At 39.9% G+C, this 20,324-nt stretch overlaps 1 protein-coding gene and 1 long non-coding RNA gene across 2 annotated transcripts; one reads left to right on the forward strand and one right to left on the reverse strand.

The window, feature by feature from the left end:
- Positions 1-1,123: 1,123 nt before the first annotated feature.
- On the reverse strand, positions 1,124-17,169 carry LOC108889040 (uncharacterized). The gene is made up of 8 exons (XR_001961918.2): positions 17,033-17,169; positions 16,781-16,925; positions 15,140-15,254; positions 14,945-15,019; positions 14,395-14,486; positions 4,965-5,035; positions 2,387-2,448; positions 1,124-1,322 (listed from the first exon to the last, which is right to left on the reverse strand). It is a non-coding gene; the product is annotated as an uncharacterized LOC108889040 (long non-coding RNA).
- Positions 6,257-20,316, forward strand: LOC108889039 (arf-GAP with SH3 domain, ANK repeat and PH domain-containing protein 2-like). Its single transcript, XM_051067328.1, is given in 28 exon segments — positions 6,257-7,594; positions 9,837-9,909; positions 9,997-10,142; positions 11,267-11,341; positions 11,625-11,674; positions 11,870-11,999; positions 12,241-12,326; positions 12,411-12,486; positions 12,780-12,860; positions 12,961-13,058; positions 13,153-13,222; positions 13,968-14,055; positions 14,669-14,717; positions 14,840-15,236; positions 15,407-15,498; positions 15,586-15,772; positions 15,923-16,005; positions 16,115-16,251; positions 16,654-16,721; positions 16,805-16,912; positions 17,007-17,280; positions 17,782-17,909; positions 17,911-17,950; positions 18,037-18,100; positions 19,127-19,170; positions 19,435-19,593; positions 19,855-19,979; positions 20,144-20,316. Coding segments are annotated over 28 exon segments (3,129 nt in total). The 5' UTR covers positions 6,257-7,468; the 3' UTR covers positions 20,219-20,316.
- The last annotated feature ends 8 nt before the right edge of the window (positions 20,317-20,324 follow it).

Here is a 20,324-nt window from a genome sequence, read left to right on the forward strand (position 1 = left end):
ATTTTTTTGACATGTCCTTACTATACTATGACATTTTTTGACCATATTTCATGCCTTTACTATACTATGACATTTTTTGACCATATTTCATGCCTTACTATACTATGACATTTTTTGAAGCCTTACTATACTATGACATTTTTTGAAGCCTTACTATACTATGACATTTTTTGACCATATTTCATGCCTTACTATACTATGACATTTTTTGACCATATTTCATGTCATACTATACTATGACATTTTTTGACCATTTTCTGAAGCCTTACTATACTATGACATTTTTTGACATTTTTTGAAGCCTTACTATACTATGACATTTTTTGACCATATTTCATGCCTTACTATACTATGACATTTTTCGACCATATTTCATGTCATACTATACTATGACATTTTTTGACCATATTTCATGCCTTACTATACTATGACATTTTTTGACATTTTTTGAAGCCTTACTATACTATGACATTTTTTGACCATATTTCATGCCTTACTATACTATGACATTTTTTGAAGCCTTACTATACTATGACATTTTTCGACCATATTTCATGCCTTACTATACTATGACATTTTTTGACCATATTTCATGCCTTACTATACTATGACATTTTTTGAAGCCTTACTATACTATGACATTTTTTGACCATATTTCATGCCTTACTATACTATGACATTTTTTGAAGCCTTACTATACTATGACATTTTTCGACCATATTTCATGTCATACTATACTATGACATTTTTTGACATTTTCTGAAGCCTTACTACACTATGACATTTTTTGAGTATATTTCATGCCTTACTATACTATGACATTTTTTGACCATATTTCATGCCTTACTATACTATGACGTTTTTTGACATTTTTTGAAGCCCTACTATACTATGACATTTTTTGACCATATTTCATGCCTTACTATACTATGATGTTTTTTTAAGCCTTACTATACTATGACATTTTTTGAAGCCTTACTATACTATGACATTTTTTGACCATTTTTGAATTGGTATTTATATTGGTAATTAGTTTTACATTGCTTTTACTAACACAGATTACATTATATTGAGATTAGTTCTATTATTACACTTTGTTGATATACTAAAAACTGAATATAGACAATTTAATGCCAGTGCTCTGTAACGCTGTTTATCTAAGTTGTAAAGCTGATTGTGAATTACCTGGAATAAACTTCTTCTCTGACTCTGTACGAAGACTCTGTGATCCTGGACAATGTCTCTGATTGTGGAAAATGTCTCCCTCATCCTCAACAATGTCACTCCAATCATGGACAATGTCATGGACAAAGTGGTGACACCTGGAGGAAATCAAACAGAAACATACAAAGGAAAATGATCAATACACTACAGCCTATTCCATAATTAACAGTTTAACCATGAAAACACAGATGAATACTGAACATTAAAGCTGAACCAGAACATTTGACTATCATCACCTCCTGAAGAACCAACAGCAACAAATATTTGGGAAAAAGTAAAAATGATTACTAATTGTGTGTCCATCAACTAATCACTGAAGCAATCGTGTGTTACTATGAACTGCACAACAATAATAAACACTATCCGTTAAATACATTTTTGAATGCAGGATTTTAACTTGTTAATTTATTATTCTTCAGCAAAAGCTCTGAGTATTTATTCTACCACAGTCAGTCACATACAGAATCATTATTTCAAATTTCAACCTTCTTCTCGTTAACACATTTTGTTTTGTGTTATCATTTAATAAATAACAACCAAATTTACAAAAGTCTTAACTGCACCTTATGTGAAAATTTTAAGTAAATAAGTGTAGAACTGGTTGTTACACACGTACGCATTTAGAACATCTGATCATATACAATCAAACTTGAGTTAAGATATTTTTCAATCCCATTTTGACTGATCCTCAACAATAACAATCCAAGACAGAGAATTTTGCATTTTTTGATTCTGATGTATTCAAACTTGTATTTGAAGCAGAGGAGAGCTACAGTCAATTTGTCCACAGACAACATTGACAACTATTCTGATGCATATTTTTTTAAAACCAAGAATGCCAAATATTTGCTTCAAGACAGAGGCTTGAGAGGTGAGAATTTAATTGTTTTCTTTGTTGTAAGATGAACAGTAAATATTGTTGATCAAACAAGACATCTGAAAACGTCCCCTTGAGCTTTGGGCAATTATGGTTAGTACTTTTTCTGATTTAATAGAAAAGATTAATCAGTTCTTATATTCAGTACTAAATTCATTAAATACAAAGGTTTCAGCTGGGATTTACACAGTAACACTATACCAAAAACAAAAGTGGTTGCTGACATTAATAATTCAGCTCATCAACACATATTTTTCAGACCGGGTAAATGTTTCGGGCACATACCTGTTGGTCTGTAAGGTGATGTTGGTGTTTCTGTCCAAACTGCAGCAACTGAACAAGCAGACCTGGAAAACACGTGTACAACACTTGAAACACTGATTAACTAATACAAAATAGTAATGGAAACTTTTTATCACTAAAACCCACGCAGTGTAAGTGAACAGTGAAAACTAAGCACTACAGCCTTGACAATTACAAATAAAACTTGACTGACCTAAAAGAGAAAAACAATGTAAAAAAAATCTGAGAAAAAAAGGACTTTCAAAGCTTAAATACTGGTGTAATGATTTCTAACTGTAACTTCAACGTTGTGGATGGGCACAGAGACAAAATGTAGTTTCCAAGCCTCTTACATCACACTGTACTCAATCAAGCGTTAAGTCCAAACAAACACATAAACACATGACTAATCACTAGGGGTGGGGCGAGATCTCATGATATTAAAACGTGATGATATTTCTTGTCAGGTGAAAAGCTGTTTCGAGAGACAGTATCCAGCTGCAACTAGCATAATTGACAAAATTATGATGTATTCCAGTTGTACTTAGAAGTCAGAATTTCTGAGTTCCTGGTCAAGAGGAACGCCCCATTAAGTTGGATTTCTAACCTGGAGAGTTGGAGAAAACCCACTGACCCCGACATAAGAATCAAAAATGGTTGCTGCTCATATCAATAGTAGTGAACACTCTACTTTTACACCAATTTTACAGTTTATTCTTCTTCGTTCTTTTTAATTTGTTTCACATAAAGTCAGGTATACACATAGTACTGTCCATTTTTTATCTGTGAACATGTTGCTACACTGTATGAGCAAAATACCATGTTGAGCATTGTTATCAGCAACTATTGCTAACAAAAGCTAGTCTGAGACACGTTTGAGTTGGTTCACATTCATGGTTTAACGTTACATTTTTTATGAACAGTTAAATTTGAGCAGCTAAGAACATTCTTAAGTTTTTGCATTACAATCTAATGTTAACAACTGAGGTGTTCCTTGGGTGAAGTGCAGATTTGCTTTGAACGTATATTCTGAAAAAGCAACTATAAGGCTTTTCTCTGAGCATTTATGTTTTCCTGTCTTTCCCGGCTTGTTTTCCCAAGGCCATCAACTTATAGGTGACATCACTCTCAGTTCCAAAACCATATTATCTTAATTTGTTATTTATATTGTTTTTATTCTTTATGTTCTATTTGAGGAAAGGAATTCATTCAAGGTAACACACAGCTTCAGTTAGAAGTTAGAAACTCATACACAGACATTTCATAATACACCTGCATTGTTTTGCATTTTGATGCATCTGATGACATTCAAAGAGAAACCTGAATAAACTTTACGACAAACTAACAGTACAAATGCCTAATTTAAATTAATTTGCAATTTTAAATAAACTTAATAAAATGGATCACTTCAATTTTACATTTCGATTTTATTGTGCGTGATTCAACAGCAACAATTTCAGGCGCAATTTCAGGCTTCTGATCAGACACTTGAATCCTAGAATGCGCAGGCCAAAAAAGGACAACATATAGAAAGCAATACGATGCATAACAACCACAAAGGGAGAAAAAACTGACCATACGTGGATGTAAAACAGTCAAGTAGAGATGCATAGTGATGCAAAATGACCATAAAAAGATACTAAACGATCACAACAAGATGCTAACCCACCACAAAGCGGCATAAATTGGGACACAAGAATTACAAACAGATTACCATCAGTCCATCTCATGCTAGGGACGCTTTAGCCACAGTCACGCAATAAAAAATGAGTGAAAATAGAAATACGACCAAACAACTTGATTAAAAGAGAAGGCTAGTATTAATGCTAACGTTCGCTTGTTAGCCTTACCTTCGCCTCACTTCCAGCCTCACTTGTGTTTGACAAAACAGCTCCAAAGCTTCATTTTGCACAGTGCTAACAAGCCAAAAAAAAGAGGAAACTACAACTCAAACGTTAGTTTACTCCGTATTTTTACTCGTTTTCCCGACTATTTTTCCCTGCTCTCCAGGCTCTCGGAGACAACCATAGACTGTACATTTCGCCCTAAGACGCCGGACGCCAGCCAAGATCCGCTGATTGGTCGACTGGTTGTGCTCCGCCTACTTCGCGTTTGACAACACTCTAAGTGAAGCCGGAAACAACATACTAACAACTGCGTGTGGTATAAATCACAAACCGAATACCATTAAATCAGACAGTTAAACCGTATTTCTATATGCCTTTGACTGTTAGACCTGAAAACTTGTGAGTAGTCATCTTAATTCCTGAGATCTCTTTTCTGTGCCCTCTCTCCTCAAGAAAAGAACAAAACATTTGTTACAACAGCTGATACAATTTCTTAAATAAAAAGGTTGAGCTACATGAAACCTCCGAACAATAATTTCCAGGGACATAAAGTTTTTATATAAATCACTGAGTTTTAATGTGTTTCACTATTAGCAGTTCCTGTTTGCAGTGTATTGTGATACCAGAGAAAACCTAAAAACTGAATGATTGACTGAATGATAATGAAGGACTGAAAATGGGCACTGTATCTTTGCCTGCACAGTGAGGAACACAGTTTAGATTTCATTCCCCACCTGGAGACACTTGTTGATCTTCAGTTTTGGTGGGTCTCTGCTCTCATAATATCATCATAACCAGCTGGAGCCTGAAAAAAATTAAAAAGTCAGTAATTAAAATTTAAGTTGTATGAGACAATGTGTGTCAGCTAGTTATTGTTAGTCATTAATGTTTACTAACTGAACCAACTGATTGTCATCCATCCATAACTCATGTCACAGACAGACAACACTCTACCCCACACAATCAAAATGAGTGTCCAACAGATATAATTAAAAGAGAAAACTAGTTGTGAAATTCATTTTCAGTCAGATTCTCTGTGGTAGTTGGATTTTCCTGGAGATATATCAGTCAGCCACTTAAATTAAAATGCAGTGCTTAGCATCTGAAGGAGGAGATGAGCTTACTTAATGATTGTGCGATACATTTTAAAATGGATTGTGTATGCTAACACTGCATAGATTTTGCTGTTCATAAAACACATAATTCGGTGTCCAACACAACTCTTTTACATGTGTTTAGACAGGATTATCTAAGTGTTCAACACAACAAATACCTGTGGCAAAAAAGCTTCAAAAGCATTTGTGGCCAACATTTAAATGTATAATATAATGTGGTAGATCATATTGTTTAAAGTGTTTTTTTGCTTGGAAGTTTTGGCTTGCATCAACACTGCAGGTAAATTCAGTTATACATCTAAAGATGATATTCATCAAGGTGACATTATGATCACATAACTGTGTATCGCTGGTTTAAATGGATCCATTCTCTAGGCCGAATCACTGAGACTGGCCATGTCTTCAGGTGGAGCTTCTGCAGGATCTGGCCCATAGGCACCGTCCTCCCCGGTGTCCGAGTAGGTTGGTCTACAGGTGAACAACATACAACTCTGTCCCTGACGTCGCTCCCTGTATACAGCGCACAATATTGAGTTTATTCACATCTTTGTCTTGTTCTGGCCTCGCATTAATATTCGGTATTTCTTTGCAGAGTGCTGCTCAGACGGTCTACACCTCACACGCGCCCACCTGAACTCTCTTCTTCAGCTACGACAAACGCAGTCACAGGTCACAGCCTGTGTGCGTAGTTCCCCCTGGCGGAGTAATCTCACATTGCTGTCTAACCTCTTCCCATTCCTATCCATATTTCCAAAGCTGGACACCTGGCCTCCCCCCTGCTAAATCAAGTGCTTAGATTGATTAGATTGATTGTAAATGTCCATTAGAAATTAGTGGAAATACAAAATATGAATATGCCACTCATGTGCCCCCCTTAAATACAATACAGACCAATAAAACCTCTATCCTGACTGACTTTCTCTTAGGAAGCGAACCCACCCCACCACCCACATGGACTTAACCCCCCATCCTGCACCAAGATCTCTCAGATAAGAGAACCAAATGTTAAAAGTCCCACGGTCCAGGTTTAAAACAAAGGGGGACCATGCTTTTACTGTTTCAGCTCCAACACTGTGTCACGATCAGAACAACAGTCAGTTTCTCAGTTTCTCAGTTTAAAAAGCGTTACAAAAACCCACCCATATACACTTACATTTGTATATTTGTTAACTATTTTATTGTCTCTCACCTCTTTAAATCCCTGTTTTATGTATGCTATTCCTTTTAAATTATTTAACTTTTATCGCATACATTGTGTAGTTTAGTCCTATATTGTATGGAACTGTATTATAAGTCTGGTTTTGAAAGGTATTAGAGAATAATGTTTATTATTATTTTACACTGTTTGCATTTCCTTGTAAATTAAGATCGATTTCTAACGGTGTGTGCTCGGTCAGCAGTGCGCGCCGCCGCGGTAGAGGGCTCCTCCGCCGTGCACCGTGAACGCGCCTCTCTATGCGGTTTGAATAAAGACGGAAAAGAAGGAAAAAAACAGCAAATGGTGAAAAGACATGAAGCCGGTACTAAAGCGGAGAGCAGAGACCGGTTTTATCCCCCCATCTGAACCCGGTCCCGGTGCACGGAGGTCCGGTTCTTCTGCTCAGCTCCACCGCTCTTTGTCAGCCGGTTCATACACAGAGACCCGGGCGGGTTTGTGGGATTTCTCTGAATGAGGACGCTCTACCGAAGAGAGACCCGTTAGTTTGAATACGTTCAAGACTCGGGAATATTTTTATTTCTCTGATTTTCTGTGGAATCTGCGCTGGTGGGATTTTATTTCCTGCTGGATTTTGATCACCTTTTGTTCGGAGAAAGAAGCGGCTGATGCTGCGGTGAAGTCACACTGACGGAGGAATCACCGGGTCTTTAATGATCGGTTTTTATCAGCCTGTTAATGCTCATTCTCCTTAACGGGACTGTGGGAGTGTGAAAACTGCGCTGATGGGATTGTTACATCTTCGCATTGCGAATTTTACAATTTAATTATTTTATCTTGTATCGTTATCGCCTCTGTGTGTCGCCTGGTCTCCTCTTATCTTTTGTGTGGAATTGGTCTGTCAGTCCCGGACTCTGCTAGACTGTCCCGGTTGGTCCCAGTGTGTCCCGGATTGAGGAGCATCATCATGCCGGAGTGTGTGTCAGTGTCAGAGTTCGTGCAGGAGGTTCAGGAGGACTGGAGCTCGCCCACCACCTCCTCCTTCACCTCCAAGATGATCAGCTGCAGGAACACCGTCTACCTGCTGGAGGAGGTCAGTGCTGACGGAGGGGGGCGATGGGGTGGTAGTGGTAGTAGTAGTAGTAGTAGCAGTAGCAGTAGTAGTAGTGTACTAAAGATGTGTCGTCACTGATCCAGGAGGTTTCAGCAGTTCTGACTCCTGTTATCCGATGAATGAGATGAAACAACAGACAGTCAAGTGAATGTTTCTCTTCCATCTCATAGTCAGGGCCGGACTAAACTGCTTGGGGGCCCTAAGGCAAAAAATGAACTGCTGTGGCCCCCATGTACTCCCCTGTTCCTCCCTCACTCTGTGTGTTGGGTACACCTTTATGTTTTCAACACCGTCTCCTAGAAATTCCATTTGCATCATACTCACTTAGTTAATACGTGTTTAAAGGAACATGATAAAAAGGCCCTGAGCATCCACAGACTTTTCATACAAGTGATAACGCTTACTTTGGATTATGAAGATTTATCCACTGCACTCTAACCCTATCAGCTACAAGGGGCAACAATGAGCCCATTCTGTACTCGATAAAAGACCTCCACACCAACAGAAAGGTGGTGGATTTTAGGTAACTGATTACATGCAGAGAACAACTACTACCCCTGGTGTTTCTCTCTCTTTGCGGATTAGCAACTCACATGGCTTAATAAACCTAGCAGTTGATAGCTTGACTCAGCTGTCTGACATATTCTCATATTGTTTTATTTTATAGCCCCTGTAATAGCATATATATAAAATGCAGTGCTATTATCTCTCTCTCTCTTTATATATATATATATATATATATATATATATATATATATATATATATATATATATATATATATATATATATATATGTGTGTGTGCAGTAGTGATTGCACTTGCTATGATGCTGCAACCCCCTGCTACATGGAAAAACTGAATTCTTCTCTCCAAGTTAGAGCTGAATTCCTTTTGCAGGTTAAATGGGTCCTACTCTACATCTTCAAATCTCTTGTCTGACACCCCCCAAATACACAAACACACAAACACACTCACACGCTCTATTGGTCATTTGAGTCGTTGACCTGGGGACCTCAGATCTCTGACTGGCCTGAAAAACAGACGCAAGGTGCCCCCTCCCACTCCCCCTTTAACCCCCAGCAGAGTTGGCATATGTTACCACAGCAACAGATTAATCCTCATTAGTATTCATTGTTATTGTTATTTAATGTTAATGAGGAGGAGCCAGAGAGATGATTGTTAATGAAGATATGAATGAATCTGCAGCCCTGCACACTAATGCTACATTCAAGGGAGACTGGAAAGTTACAACTTTTTTGAGAAAACTTTTATGCATAAAATACTTTGTTTGTTAGCATGACCATACAGTACACTGGACTGAGTGAATCTACGCTAGACTGTGTGGCGGGGGCTCCTGTTTCCTCATAAAGATTTTTTCTAATCCCCCAGTGTTGGACCTATTTCATTTAATAAAATATCCAAATATCCCCCTGAAAGTCCCAGGAGTCTTAGAGTGAGTTGTTGTTGGCAAAAGTAGCAAATAAGAAAGATAAAGACAAAAAACTTTACTGACAATGAGGTTAAGATACTGTAGTGTCTCAGGGGCAGGTGTTGCTTCCCTTCAAATACTGTATACCATACTGTATAAATCCTCCACTTACGTCCAAAATTTAGCTTTTAGCAGTTTGATAAATACAGCCCCAGGTGTAAATAAAAACATTAATGATGGCTGAATTACATTTACAGTAGCTGCTTTGGTTTTAGGCTCCTGGTATTATTCATGCTGACTCACTGTCATGGTTTACTGGGACACTTTAATACTACTGTAACACCTGTAGTAAAACCTGTGCTTTTCCTACTGTTACAATGTAGAAAAGGTCTATAGTTGATACACTCAGGAATAATAATACAGAGATCTCAGTATAAACAGTGAAACACAATTTCTTACACACATGTATTATCATGTAGCCCAATGGTACATCACACTGAATTTTCAATATACAACATCAATATCCAATATTAGCTGCTTCATGTGGAGGTTTAGACTGATGAGAAACAGGTTTACACACACAGGAATGTAGCCTTCTGTTGTCAGAGAACAAAGCGCGTCCTCTGTGTGTGTTGAGTCAGCAGGTGAATTACTGCCACCCCCACCTCCCTACACCAACACACACACACACATTCAGCAGATTCAGGCGGATAAGTAAAACACAACTGTGGTTTAAATGTACAAATTGTTTAGTGTGTGTGTGTGTGTGTGTGTGTGTGTGTGTGTGTTCAGGCTTTGGACAGTGACCGGTTGGTGCTGCAGAAGATGAAGAAAGCTGCTAAAGCCAAATACACATCAGGACAAGGTACACTCATGCAAACACAAACACACACACACACACACACACACACTGTACATTAATCCCTGCACTAACACTGTGTCTTTCTGTCAGAACACGTGTCTCATCTGGAGCAGTACATCAATTCGATGGAGAAGCTGTCGGTTAACTGTCACTCGAATGGAGAGACTGAGGTTGGCTCTGCTTTCTGTCGGCTGGCGGACTTTTCTAAAGAGCTTGTCTCTCCAATGAAGAACCTGGTGAGTGCCCGCAGTATGACATCACAGAGGTCAAAGGTCAGAACAGCTGTACTTGAAAAAAAAGGCACCAAAGCACCTCACTGCCTGCAGGTGCACCAAAGCTCTCCCTCATTTTACTTTAACCAGTTGTGAAAACACTAAATCCTATGATTAGTGCTTGACTGGTCATAAGAAACTTCTACAGCCAGTTAATCCAAACTTCCCAGAGAAACCCTTTAAACTTCTGATTGGTTCTTAAGTGGTCATTACAGACTTAAGTTGGAAAAACCCCAGATTAAAACCAATAAGATCTTAACTGTTTCATTCAGAACATCCATTGGGAAACCAAAGGATTAAAACAAACAAACCAACCCAACTCCACTGGGAAACGCTCTAGTTAAAACCACTTAGACTGTAACTGTCCTGTTTAAAACATCCATTAGGAAAACATCTGATGAAAAACCAGGTTGTCCTGAACTGGTCCAAATTTAAAACCCAACTGACAAATCCTGTCCATTTCCCTTCCTCCTTACAAAAACCCTCTCTTTAAAAATGTCTGATCAGCTTAACACTGGCCCATCCCAAAACTCCACCAGAAAAACCACTCAGCCATCGAAAACTAATTGGCTTTTAACCAGTTCATTCCAAACTCAGCTGAAACACCCTCCAATTAAAAACTGAGGGATTTCAGTTGGGTCCTCTGGCTCTCAACTAGTCCCTTCCCAACTCCACAGAGAAATTCTTCTGATTAAAAACATCTAATTAATGAGCTGGTCCATTCTAAACTCAGATGGAAAAAAAAGTAATTAAAAACCCTAAGATTTTGGTTAACATGTCCTGTCCGAACCAAAGTGGAAAAAAACCCTGAACATTTTGAAAATCTGTTGGATTTTATTGGGTATTATTCTTCACTGATACCTCTTATTTTTATTTTTATTGACAGCATAAGGTACTTTGATTCTATTTTTGTTATTTTGTATTTTTGATATTTGTGTAACATTTTAAAAATGAAAATAATATTTGTGTTGTTTTATTATAAGACATACTTTTATCATTCACGTTAAACAGCGCATAGAGTATAACACACAGTGCCTCAGAGTGTATTTCCTCCACAAGAGCTGACTTATGTGTATTTGTGTGTGCAGTTAAAGAGCATGCTCCACAACATCAACTTCTTCCTGGACTCTCTGGTTAAAGGAGACCTGAGGGAGGTGAAGGGGGTGAGGATCTTTACTTACTGCTTATTTATCACCTGCATAATTTACAATAACTGCAGCAGTAACAGACCTCAGGTCAGTCTTGATGGACTGATAGATGTTTCACCACAGGTCAGTCATTCACAGGAATTATTACTATCATATTTGCTCCACATGGCCTCAGGGCAGCGCTGTCTGTTATCTGACTGCTCTCAGTGAAATTCATGAAAATTATCAGATGCTGGATCTGTGTTGAACAAAAGAGATTCATTGATTTCTCTCTGACTGTCTGTCTTTCTCTCTGTAGGATCTGAAGAAGCCTTTTGAGAGAGCGTGGAGGGACTATGAGAGCAGATTGTGAGTGATGATCAAACATATGAGGGGTTTTTCTCTGTTGACTGTTGATGGTTTAACACAACTCTGGATTTTCCAGTTCTTGAAAGCTGAATCTTATGTTCATGTTGAAATGTTGGAAGGTGAAGAGAAGCACAAAAAATGGAAGAATATGAAAATGTTTTTGAATTAGTGTGTTTGTATTGCTTGTGTTCGCAGTAAGCAGGTGGAGAAGGAGAAGAGGGAGTTGGCCCGGCAGTATGGGATGGTGAGGAGTGAGGTGAGCGGAGGAGAGATCGCAGAGGAGCTCGAGAAGGAGAGACGCTCCTTTCAACTGAGTATGTGTGAGGTCAGTGACCCCGCCTCCTCCTACTCCACCACCTTTACCTGGAGAACATCCCAATTCTCTTATTTTAGAGAAAAAAGTATTTCTACTGTACTTCCTGCACCACCTTTTCCTTTTCCTCTACTCCTGATCCTCCTTCACACTTCTCCTGCTGCTTCTCAACAACTCTGAAACTCATCCATCTCTTAGAAAATATGCAGCAGCCTCCTTTCCTTTCCTTTAACTCCTCTCCCTCCTCTCTCAGTATCTGATTAAGGTCAATGAGATAAAGACGAAGAGAGGAGTCGACCTGCTGCAGAACCTCATCAAACACTACCATAGCCACAACAAGTAAGAACACACACACACACATTAACAAACCAGCGCATGGTAAAAAAAGACATGATTATATTTACTGTATCTGTGTGTGTGTAGTTTCCTGCAGGAGTGTGTTTCCACCACTCAGAGGTTGAAGCAGTACATGGAGGAGCTGAACGGAGTCCTGACTACGGTACGACAACAGCTAACAGCTGTACGCTTTCAAATTGTGGCTGTTTTGCTAGCTTTTTTTCCTGCAGTCAAAGTACATGAATGACAGCATTAGCTTAGTCAGATTGTTGATGCTTTCATTAAAATTACATCAGCTGATTTTCAATACAAAAGACTCCTTTTCGTAAAGGTAGGATGGTTTTAGATGAAAGAGAAATCATTACAATGTAAGCGATGTTAGCCAGGGATAGTAAAGCCACACTGGAAGAGCAGGGCCTAGGTGAGCTGCTCGGGTGAGCTGTTGTGTGTTTGCAGGTGAAGCAGCGTCGAGAAGAGGAGAAGAGACAGCTGTGTGCTCTCAGAGATCAGCTGAGGCCGGTCGTCCACACAGAGCAGGTCAGAGACACAAACACTGACACTAACTGACATTATAACACTGTTCAACAGGTAATAAATGTATCTCTGTGTGTCTCCATGTGTGTGTGTGTGTGTGTAGGATTCTCTACCTAAGCAGGTATACAGCATGCATCAGCTGCTGGGAGACAAACAGTACGGAACAGAAAGAACAGGATTCCTCTACAAGAAGAGCGACGGGTAGAAGACACAAACACACAACTACGAAACACTCAACACTGACAGTCTGTGTTAGTAAAAACTGTGACTAAAACTGCATCTGTTTGTGTTTCAGGTTGAGAAAAATGTGGCAGAAAAGAAAATGTTCAGTTCACAACTGTTACCTGACCATCGCACATGCTACTGTGAGTTCACCTGTGTGTTAACGTTAAAGGTCAGAGGTCACAGTTAAAGTTATAATTTATAAGATTTTCAAGGAATCAAAACCTTTTTTATACTATACACTGATCAGCCACAACATTAAAACCACTGACAGATGAAGTGAATAATATCAACCATCTGTGGGATGGAACAAGCCAGATCCATGGAGGCCCCACTGCGAAACCAACAGGACCCAAAGGATCCACTGCCAATGTCCCAGTGCCAGACACCACAGAACACCCTCAGAGGTCCTGACGGGTCAGGTCCCTGTTACTGGGGGGTGTGTTTGGTCTGTTTAAGTGTGTGGTACATGTCAAGTAACATCTAGATGAATTCCAGGACTTGTTGTTTCCCAGCAGATAATTGTATTGTGACGAGATGATCAAATGTTACTCACCTCGCCTGTCAGTAGTTTTAATGTTGTGGCTGATCAGTGTATTTTGATTATATAATTAAAGATTGGGGACAAATAATTTAAAGAGAAACTAAAGTACGTCAGATTAATTAGGCCGCAGCTGCTGTGTCAATGTGTCAGATACATCAACAATCAACATTTAGGTAAAGATAAGTGTCAGATTGGACTCTGGACTAGCACATACCCAATAACAAAGAACTGGGTTTGACTTACTGTATATTTGTATTGAGATATTACTCTTGTTTATCAGTCACCTGTAAAGCTCTCTGACCTTCTCTAATCTTTACTAACAACACCTTCTCTCTCTCTCTCAGCCTAATAAACCTCCTACCAGACTCAACCTGTTAACCTGTCAAGTCAAACCTAGTGTGGAGGACAAGAAATGCTTCGACCTCATCTCTCGTAAGAAAAAAAAATACATTTCACAATGAACAAATAATGATATATACATATAATATTAATTTGTGATATAAATATGTTGATAAAATACTCATTGCAGTCATGAGACGTACAAACTTAGAGTATTATCCTGCATAAACCATGGCCACTTACAGACAAAATGCCAAATATAGTCAAACTGACAATGTAGTTAATTTAAACATGGCTTTAACTAGTTATGATCTAGCTTTTCTGTGTTGAACGTCATAAAATACACAGCAGTTCCTAGGCTTCAGAGTTTGTGCTGTTCGTGATAAACAGGAAGTGGTGGAGTTTTTAAAATCTAATCTAAAAAAATCTTACCTGAGTCTTCCTCACGTATTTATTTTCAGTTCAGTTTTTGTTGAATTTCCTGTGCAGTTCTCTCTTATTTCCCCAGCAGCTGTCGCTCAGACCTGCAGGATAAAGGAGACCCGGTTACACAAATAACCAGAGCTCAAAAATCTTTAACCATGGCTCTGCTCTTGCTGTCTTCTCCTACATTTTAATACTGGTGCATTAATATAGAACAACAAACAAACAAACACCATTCAGAATTTCCAGTGGCTGTGGTATAAAATGGTGTAATATATTTCAGATAATCGGACCTATCACTTCTTGGCTGAAGATGAAGCAGAGTGTGTGGCGTGAGTAACAAACTTGTTGTTCATGTCATCTGCTATCATCTTGTATTCATGTTAAGTGTCATACAAATGAAAAAGTATTAAAATGTGTTTTTTTTTAATGTATCTGTGGGTTTGTTGTTCAGCTGGATCTCGGTGCTCAGTAACAGTAAGCAGGAGGCTCTGAGTGTGGCTCTGGACGGGGGGAGGAGAGGGGGAGGTGGAGGGGAGAGCAGTGTGGAGGATCTGACCCGGGCCATCACTGACGACATCAGACGGATGCCAGGAAACAACAGCTGCTGTGACTGTGGAGCTCCAGGTCATATCTGTCAATTAATCAATCAATCAGTGAATCTTTTTTCTCATCTTGATAACTTGAAATTCCTTCACTCTCTCCCTCTCTCTGTAGATCCTGGATGGCTCTCGACCAACTTGGGAATCCTGACCTGTATCGAGTGTTCAGGGATCCACAGGGAGATGGGGGTCCACGTCTCCAGGATCCAGTCTCTGAGTCTGGACAGTCTTGGGACTTCAGACTTGCTGGTAGGTCCAACCTGTTAGCTAAGACACAACATGTAAATCAGACAGGTATGACAGATAGGTACTGCTGTTAATTTCAGACCTTATATGTAGTTTTTCACATGGTCCAGATTTTATTTTCTAATTTGATTTTATTCTATATGTACTTCTTTCTTTGTCTGCCTCTCTACCAGTTGGCCAGGAATGTTGGTAACTCTGGATTTAATGAAATACTGGAGGCGAACCTGCTGAGTCCGTCACTGAAGCCCTCCCAACACAGCCACATGTAAAAAAAACACACACAGGTGTTTGTTATCCGATTAGAAAATATTTCATTTTGCTAATTTTGGTACTGTATGTTTGTGGTGTGCAGGGCAGAGCGTAAAGACTTCATCATGTCCAAGTATCAGGATATTCATTTTGTGAGGCGGAGTCACAGCTCGGCTGCAGCGATGCGACTCGGCCTGCAGGAGGCGACCAAGAGCTGCGACATCTATAGTCTGATCCATCTGTATGCTCAGAGGACGGAGCTGAGCCAGCCGCTGCACACACACATACAGGTATATACACAGGTATACACACGTACAGGTATATACACAGGTATACACATGTACGAGTAGTTACACACAGATACACACACACACACACACACACACACAGGCTCATGCAAAATTAAACACACACTCAACAATGTGTTTCCATGCCAACAGGAGAAAGGGGAGACTGCGCTCCATCTAGCCGTCCTATTGGCTGACAGGACTTCGCTGCACATCCTGGACTTCCTGGCTCAGAACTGGTCAGTCTAGATCTGATAATGTTTATGAGTTATTACACCTCAGTGTGTGTTTATGTGTACACCTGTGTATTTACCTGTGTGTTTACCTCTGTTTGTGTATGTGTCTTTGGTTTATTTTTTCTAATAGCTCCAATGTTGACATGCAGACATCAGCAGGAAACACAGCGCTGCATTACAGCTGTCTACACAACAAGAGTGACTGTGTGAAACTGCTGCTGAGAGCCAGAGCCAACCCACACATCAGTAATACAACCACACACAGTCACATATGTTGATACACTGTACTTGTGAGAGCACTTTGTTAGCACTACACTGTGGTCAGTATTGTGCTCTTTTTTCAAGGGGACATTTTTGGAAAGCAACATAATTTTGTGGAAATGAGGATATTTTTGGACATTTCAAAGGCGAGGACATCATTTTTAAGAATGTGATTTTTAGAAAATGAGTGAGGACATTTATGGAAAGTGGGAACATGTTTTGGAAAATAAGCATAGTTATATACATTTCTGGAAATGGGGAACATTTTTCAAAAAGAGGACATTATTTGGAACATTAGTTGCATCCAAAAAAATGTTTTTTTTTTCTACTTTATGATTATGTTGACAAAGGACATCTTAGTAACGTTAATTAATTGTGTGTGAACAGAGAACGAGTTAGGAGAGACCGCTCTAGACGTCAGCCGAAGGTTGAAGCACAGCCAGTGTGAGGAGCTGGTGAGTTAATCTCTCTGACCATAGTTACATTTCTTTACATGTGACTGCACTTACTGTACCTGTGTGTGTGTGTGTGTGTGCAGCTGCAGCAGGCCCAATCCAACCAGTTTGACCATCACGTCCACGTGGAGTATGAGTGGAGGCTTCGTCATGATGATCTCTACGACAGTGACGACGACTTTGACGACAAGGTAGCCATGGAAACTGAAAGCCAAGAACAAAAAATGTAATAATAATTTTAGTTTGGCTGTGTAACTCGTAACTTTCCTCCTCCTCTTATTTCAGAATGGCCCAGTGAAGAAGGAGCGCACCTCCTCTTCCTCCTCCTCTTCCTTCACCTCCTCCTTCTCCTTCACCTCCCGTCCCTTCAGCTTCAGCCAGTCCACATCCTCCTCCATCATCCAGCCCTCCTCTGGACCAGCAGGAGGAGGTCTGCTCAGTGTGGGGAGGAGGCTCGCCATGGCCATGGAGCTGCACAGCCGGCCCTCTGGCTCTGCTCCAAGCCCACCTCCACCTCCTCCGTCGTCTCCTGCACCCCCACTGCCCCCAAGAGTCAAAGGTGAGCTCAGAATCTTACAATTAGGGGTGGGATATCTGTATTAGTATGTATGTCTCACATGGTAAATTCAGCAGTAACTCCATCAGTACAACAACAGTCACCGCTCTATTTTAACTATAACACTGTTTTCGTTCACTTAAAATTGTCTACGTTTGCTCTTTTTTTGATCAGTGCCAATGAAAATCAACACCTCTTGTGGATGATTCACATTAAAAGTCTTCCAGCTGCTTATATGACACAATCCTGGTTTTTCTTGGTAGACTTTTAATGTGAAAAATCTGCAATAAATGTTAACTCTTAAGCTTTTTTTAAATTATCCAAACAGAAGAGGTCCTCAGAAATTAAAGACATTACACTGAATTTATCATGATAACAGGTAAACATGGAGGAAGGGTTTGGATCAACAGCAAGTTAAAGCAGGAGCAGATCATAAACAGGGAGGCTTCTTAGTAAAATGTGATCATGATCACGATCTATCTCTGCTGTTTGTTGTCCTCCCAGCTCCCAGTGTTCCTCCTCCTCCCCCTCCTGCTGGTGGGGAGGGAGTGGGTGGTGAGGAGGAGGAAGAAGGGGAGGTTTTCTTCCCCCTGACAGGAAACAGAAAGTCAACCCCTCCACCTCCCATCGCCGGTCCGACACAAGAGGAGCTGCTCTGAGTCCAGCAAGCACGGTAACATCTGAGAGACATGCTGCAATTAATCTGTCCCAGTGATTCTGTGTAATTAACTCTCTGTTTGTGTGTGTGTGTGTCTACAGATTATGGGTTGCCAACCAGTCCCAGGATCTACAGCGGTCCAGACTCCTCCTTTAAGAAGTGTGTGTGAGTATCTGAAACACAAACACATTGAGACTCACAGAATATTACAATAAACACATGCAAGAGAGTGAGGCTTTTGATTGGATCAGTATTGGAATGATGTCATGACAGGTGAGGTACCAACAGGTAGGATTTTACATTTTTTTTACCACAAGAAACTACATTTTTCTCCCTAGTTTTAGGAGAGTTAATTACAGAACACATTATAGAAAGGATCGTGCTATGACCAACAAACATGGTCGCCGCCACAGGTGTGTACATTGAAGAAGGTTAAATGGGATTATATTGTTAGATAATTTATTATCTTGGTCTTACAGTGCATTCGTGTCTAGAACAACAGCTGCTTAGCAACAGGAATGAGCAGGCTTTTCTCCATTATTGCTGTTGATGGTTCCAGTTGAGAAAACACATCCCCCTAATACTCCCCTATTGGACCAGTAGAGAAAAAGCAGTGGTGACATTAAGGTGGGTTTCCATCCACACAAAGAAGAAATAATTTCTGCAACAAAAATATGAATTAATGCACTCCATCCACTACTGCTGATTCTACAGTCAAGTGCCATTAAACCATTGTGCAGAGTGTGACAGGATATCTAACATATTGTATGTCCCACATATTGTATGTTAAATAAGCTTTAAAAAAAAAAAACTCCTAAATCTGACATAAATTTCTAATTTTTGCCCAAAGTTTGTTCAAACTCTCTGAACTTAAAGCTAAATTCTAGTGAACATATAAATGTACCAAATGTGTCAGCAGAAAAGCTGAAGCATAAAAATATAGAGTCTTGTATTTGAATATTTCACTCAGTGGAAACATAGAACCTCAATGCTTCAATTTCAACTAAATTTTAAACAAAGTGAGGATAGGGCGTGTCAGTGTGTACTGAAGCAGCTCTTCTTCATGTGAACTAAGAGACTGTACTACCCTCTAATGGAGTGAAGCTGAATTACAGATTGATGTTGAATGGAAACGCTACAGATAATAAACCAGTCCCTCTCTACTTTCCCTCTCTGTCTCTCTCTCTCCAGTCCAGCTTCTCCTCTCAGTTCGCTGACTGAACGACCAGACAGAGGTACTTCCTGTTCTGTAACATCCAGCTCCTTCCTCTCAGATCCATGTCTGTTTTATCTGTCTGCTGTCTGTTGAATCGATCATATGCAACTATGATAAATGGTTCTCTGATGACATTATGAATATATTTTAGTTGTTTTGGCATTTCAGACAGACAAAACAATTAAATGGTTTCACTACATGTTCTAAATGTACTTAACATGATTTAATCACATGTTCCTTAAAATAACTTGATTCCAAATTTTTTCATTTATCTCTCCGTTAGGTTTTCGGAGGGCAGATAGTGACGGTAGCTCCTCCCACTTCCTGCACCCTGCCAGTAAAGCTCCGCCCAATGGATCTCCCACCAATCAGCGCTCTCAGAGCTTTGAGAGCAACAGCAGAGGCCCCGCCCCACAGCCACTTCCTCGCAGATCATTGGTTGGTTGCTCTAAAACAAACATAAACACCTGTAACCTGAAGAGTTCAGTTTAACGTTAAATTACAGACCATTTCATCTTATCTTTTAATTAGAGGTGAGATCTTTTTGTCTAAACTTTTGAGAAACTGTAAAACAGAGAGATCTTTGTCTTTTTACGCTGAGTATTTTACCCCAAAAATCTTCAGTTTGATTATTATTTACTGTCCATAGCTCACATTACAACTAGTAGGAACATTTTTAGTATTATTTGTTTACTTTCATCAGCCCGAGGCACATCGAGTCGGCGGGTTCAGGCACTGTACGACTGCCAGGCCGACCACCATGATGAGCTGAGCTTCTCTGAGGGACAGGTGCTGGTGGTCCTGGGACAGGAAGACAGTGATTGGTGGGTACGTATCAATGTCATCCTGCAGTCTGATAGGTGTTCCCACCAGCGGAATGGACAAACTCTTGTCATCTGATCTATGAGTTTATCCATCTTTTAATCCTCCCTTGACTCTGACTCTGTAGATTTCAGTGCAATAAATAAACATGTCTTTGTGTGTGTGCACAGCATGGCTACATAGAGGACGAACCAGACCAGAGAGGCTTGTTTCCGTCTTCCTTCGTCCAGCTGCTCTCAGACTGACATTAACCTGGACCAGCACGAGACCCAACCAGACCTTGGACCAGTCCAAGACTCAACAGACCCTGGGACAGCACAGACCAAACCACAACAGAGCTGAGAGAACCAA

This window comes from Lates calcarifer, unplaced genomic scaffold (genome assembly GCF_001640805.2).
Source record: "Lates calcarifer isolate ASB-BC8 unplaced genomic scaffold, TLL_Latcal_v3 _unitig_1449_quiver_1338, whole genome shotgun sequence".
Classification (NCBI taxonomy): domain Eukaryota; kingdom Metazoa; phylum Chordata; class Actinopteri; family Centropomidae; genus Lates; species Lates calcarifer.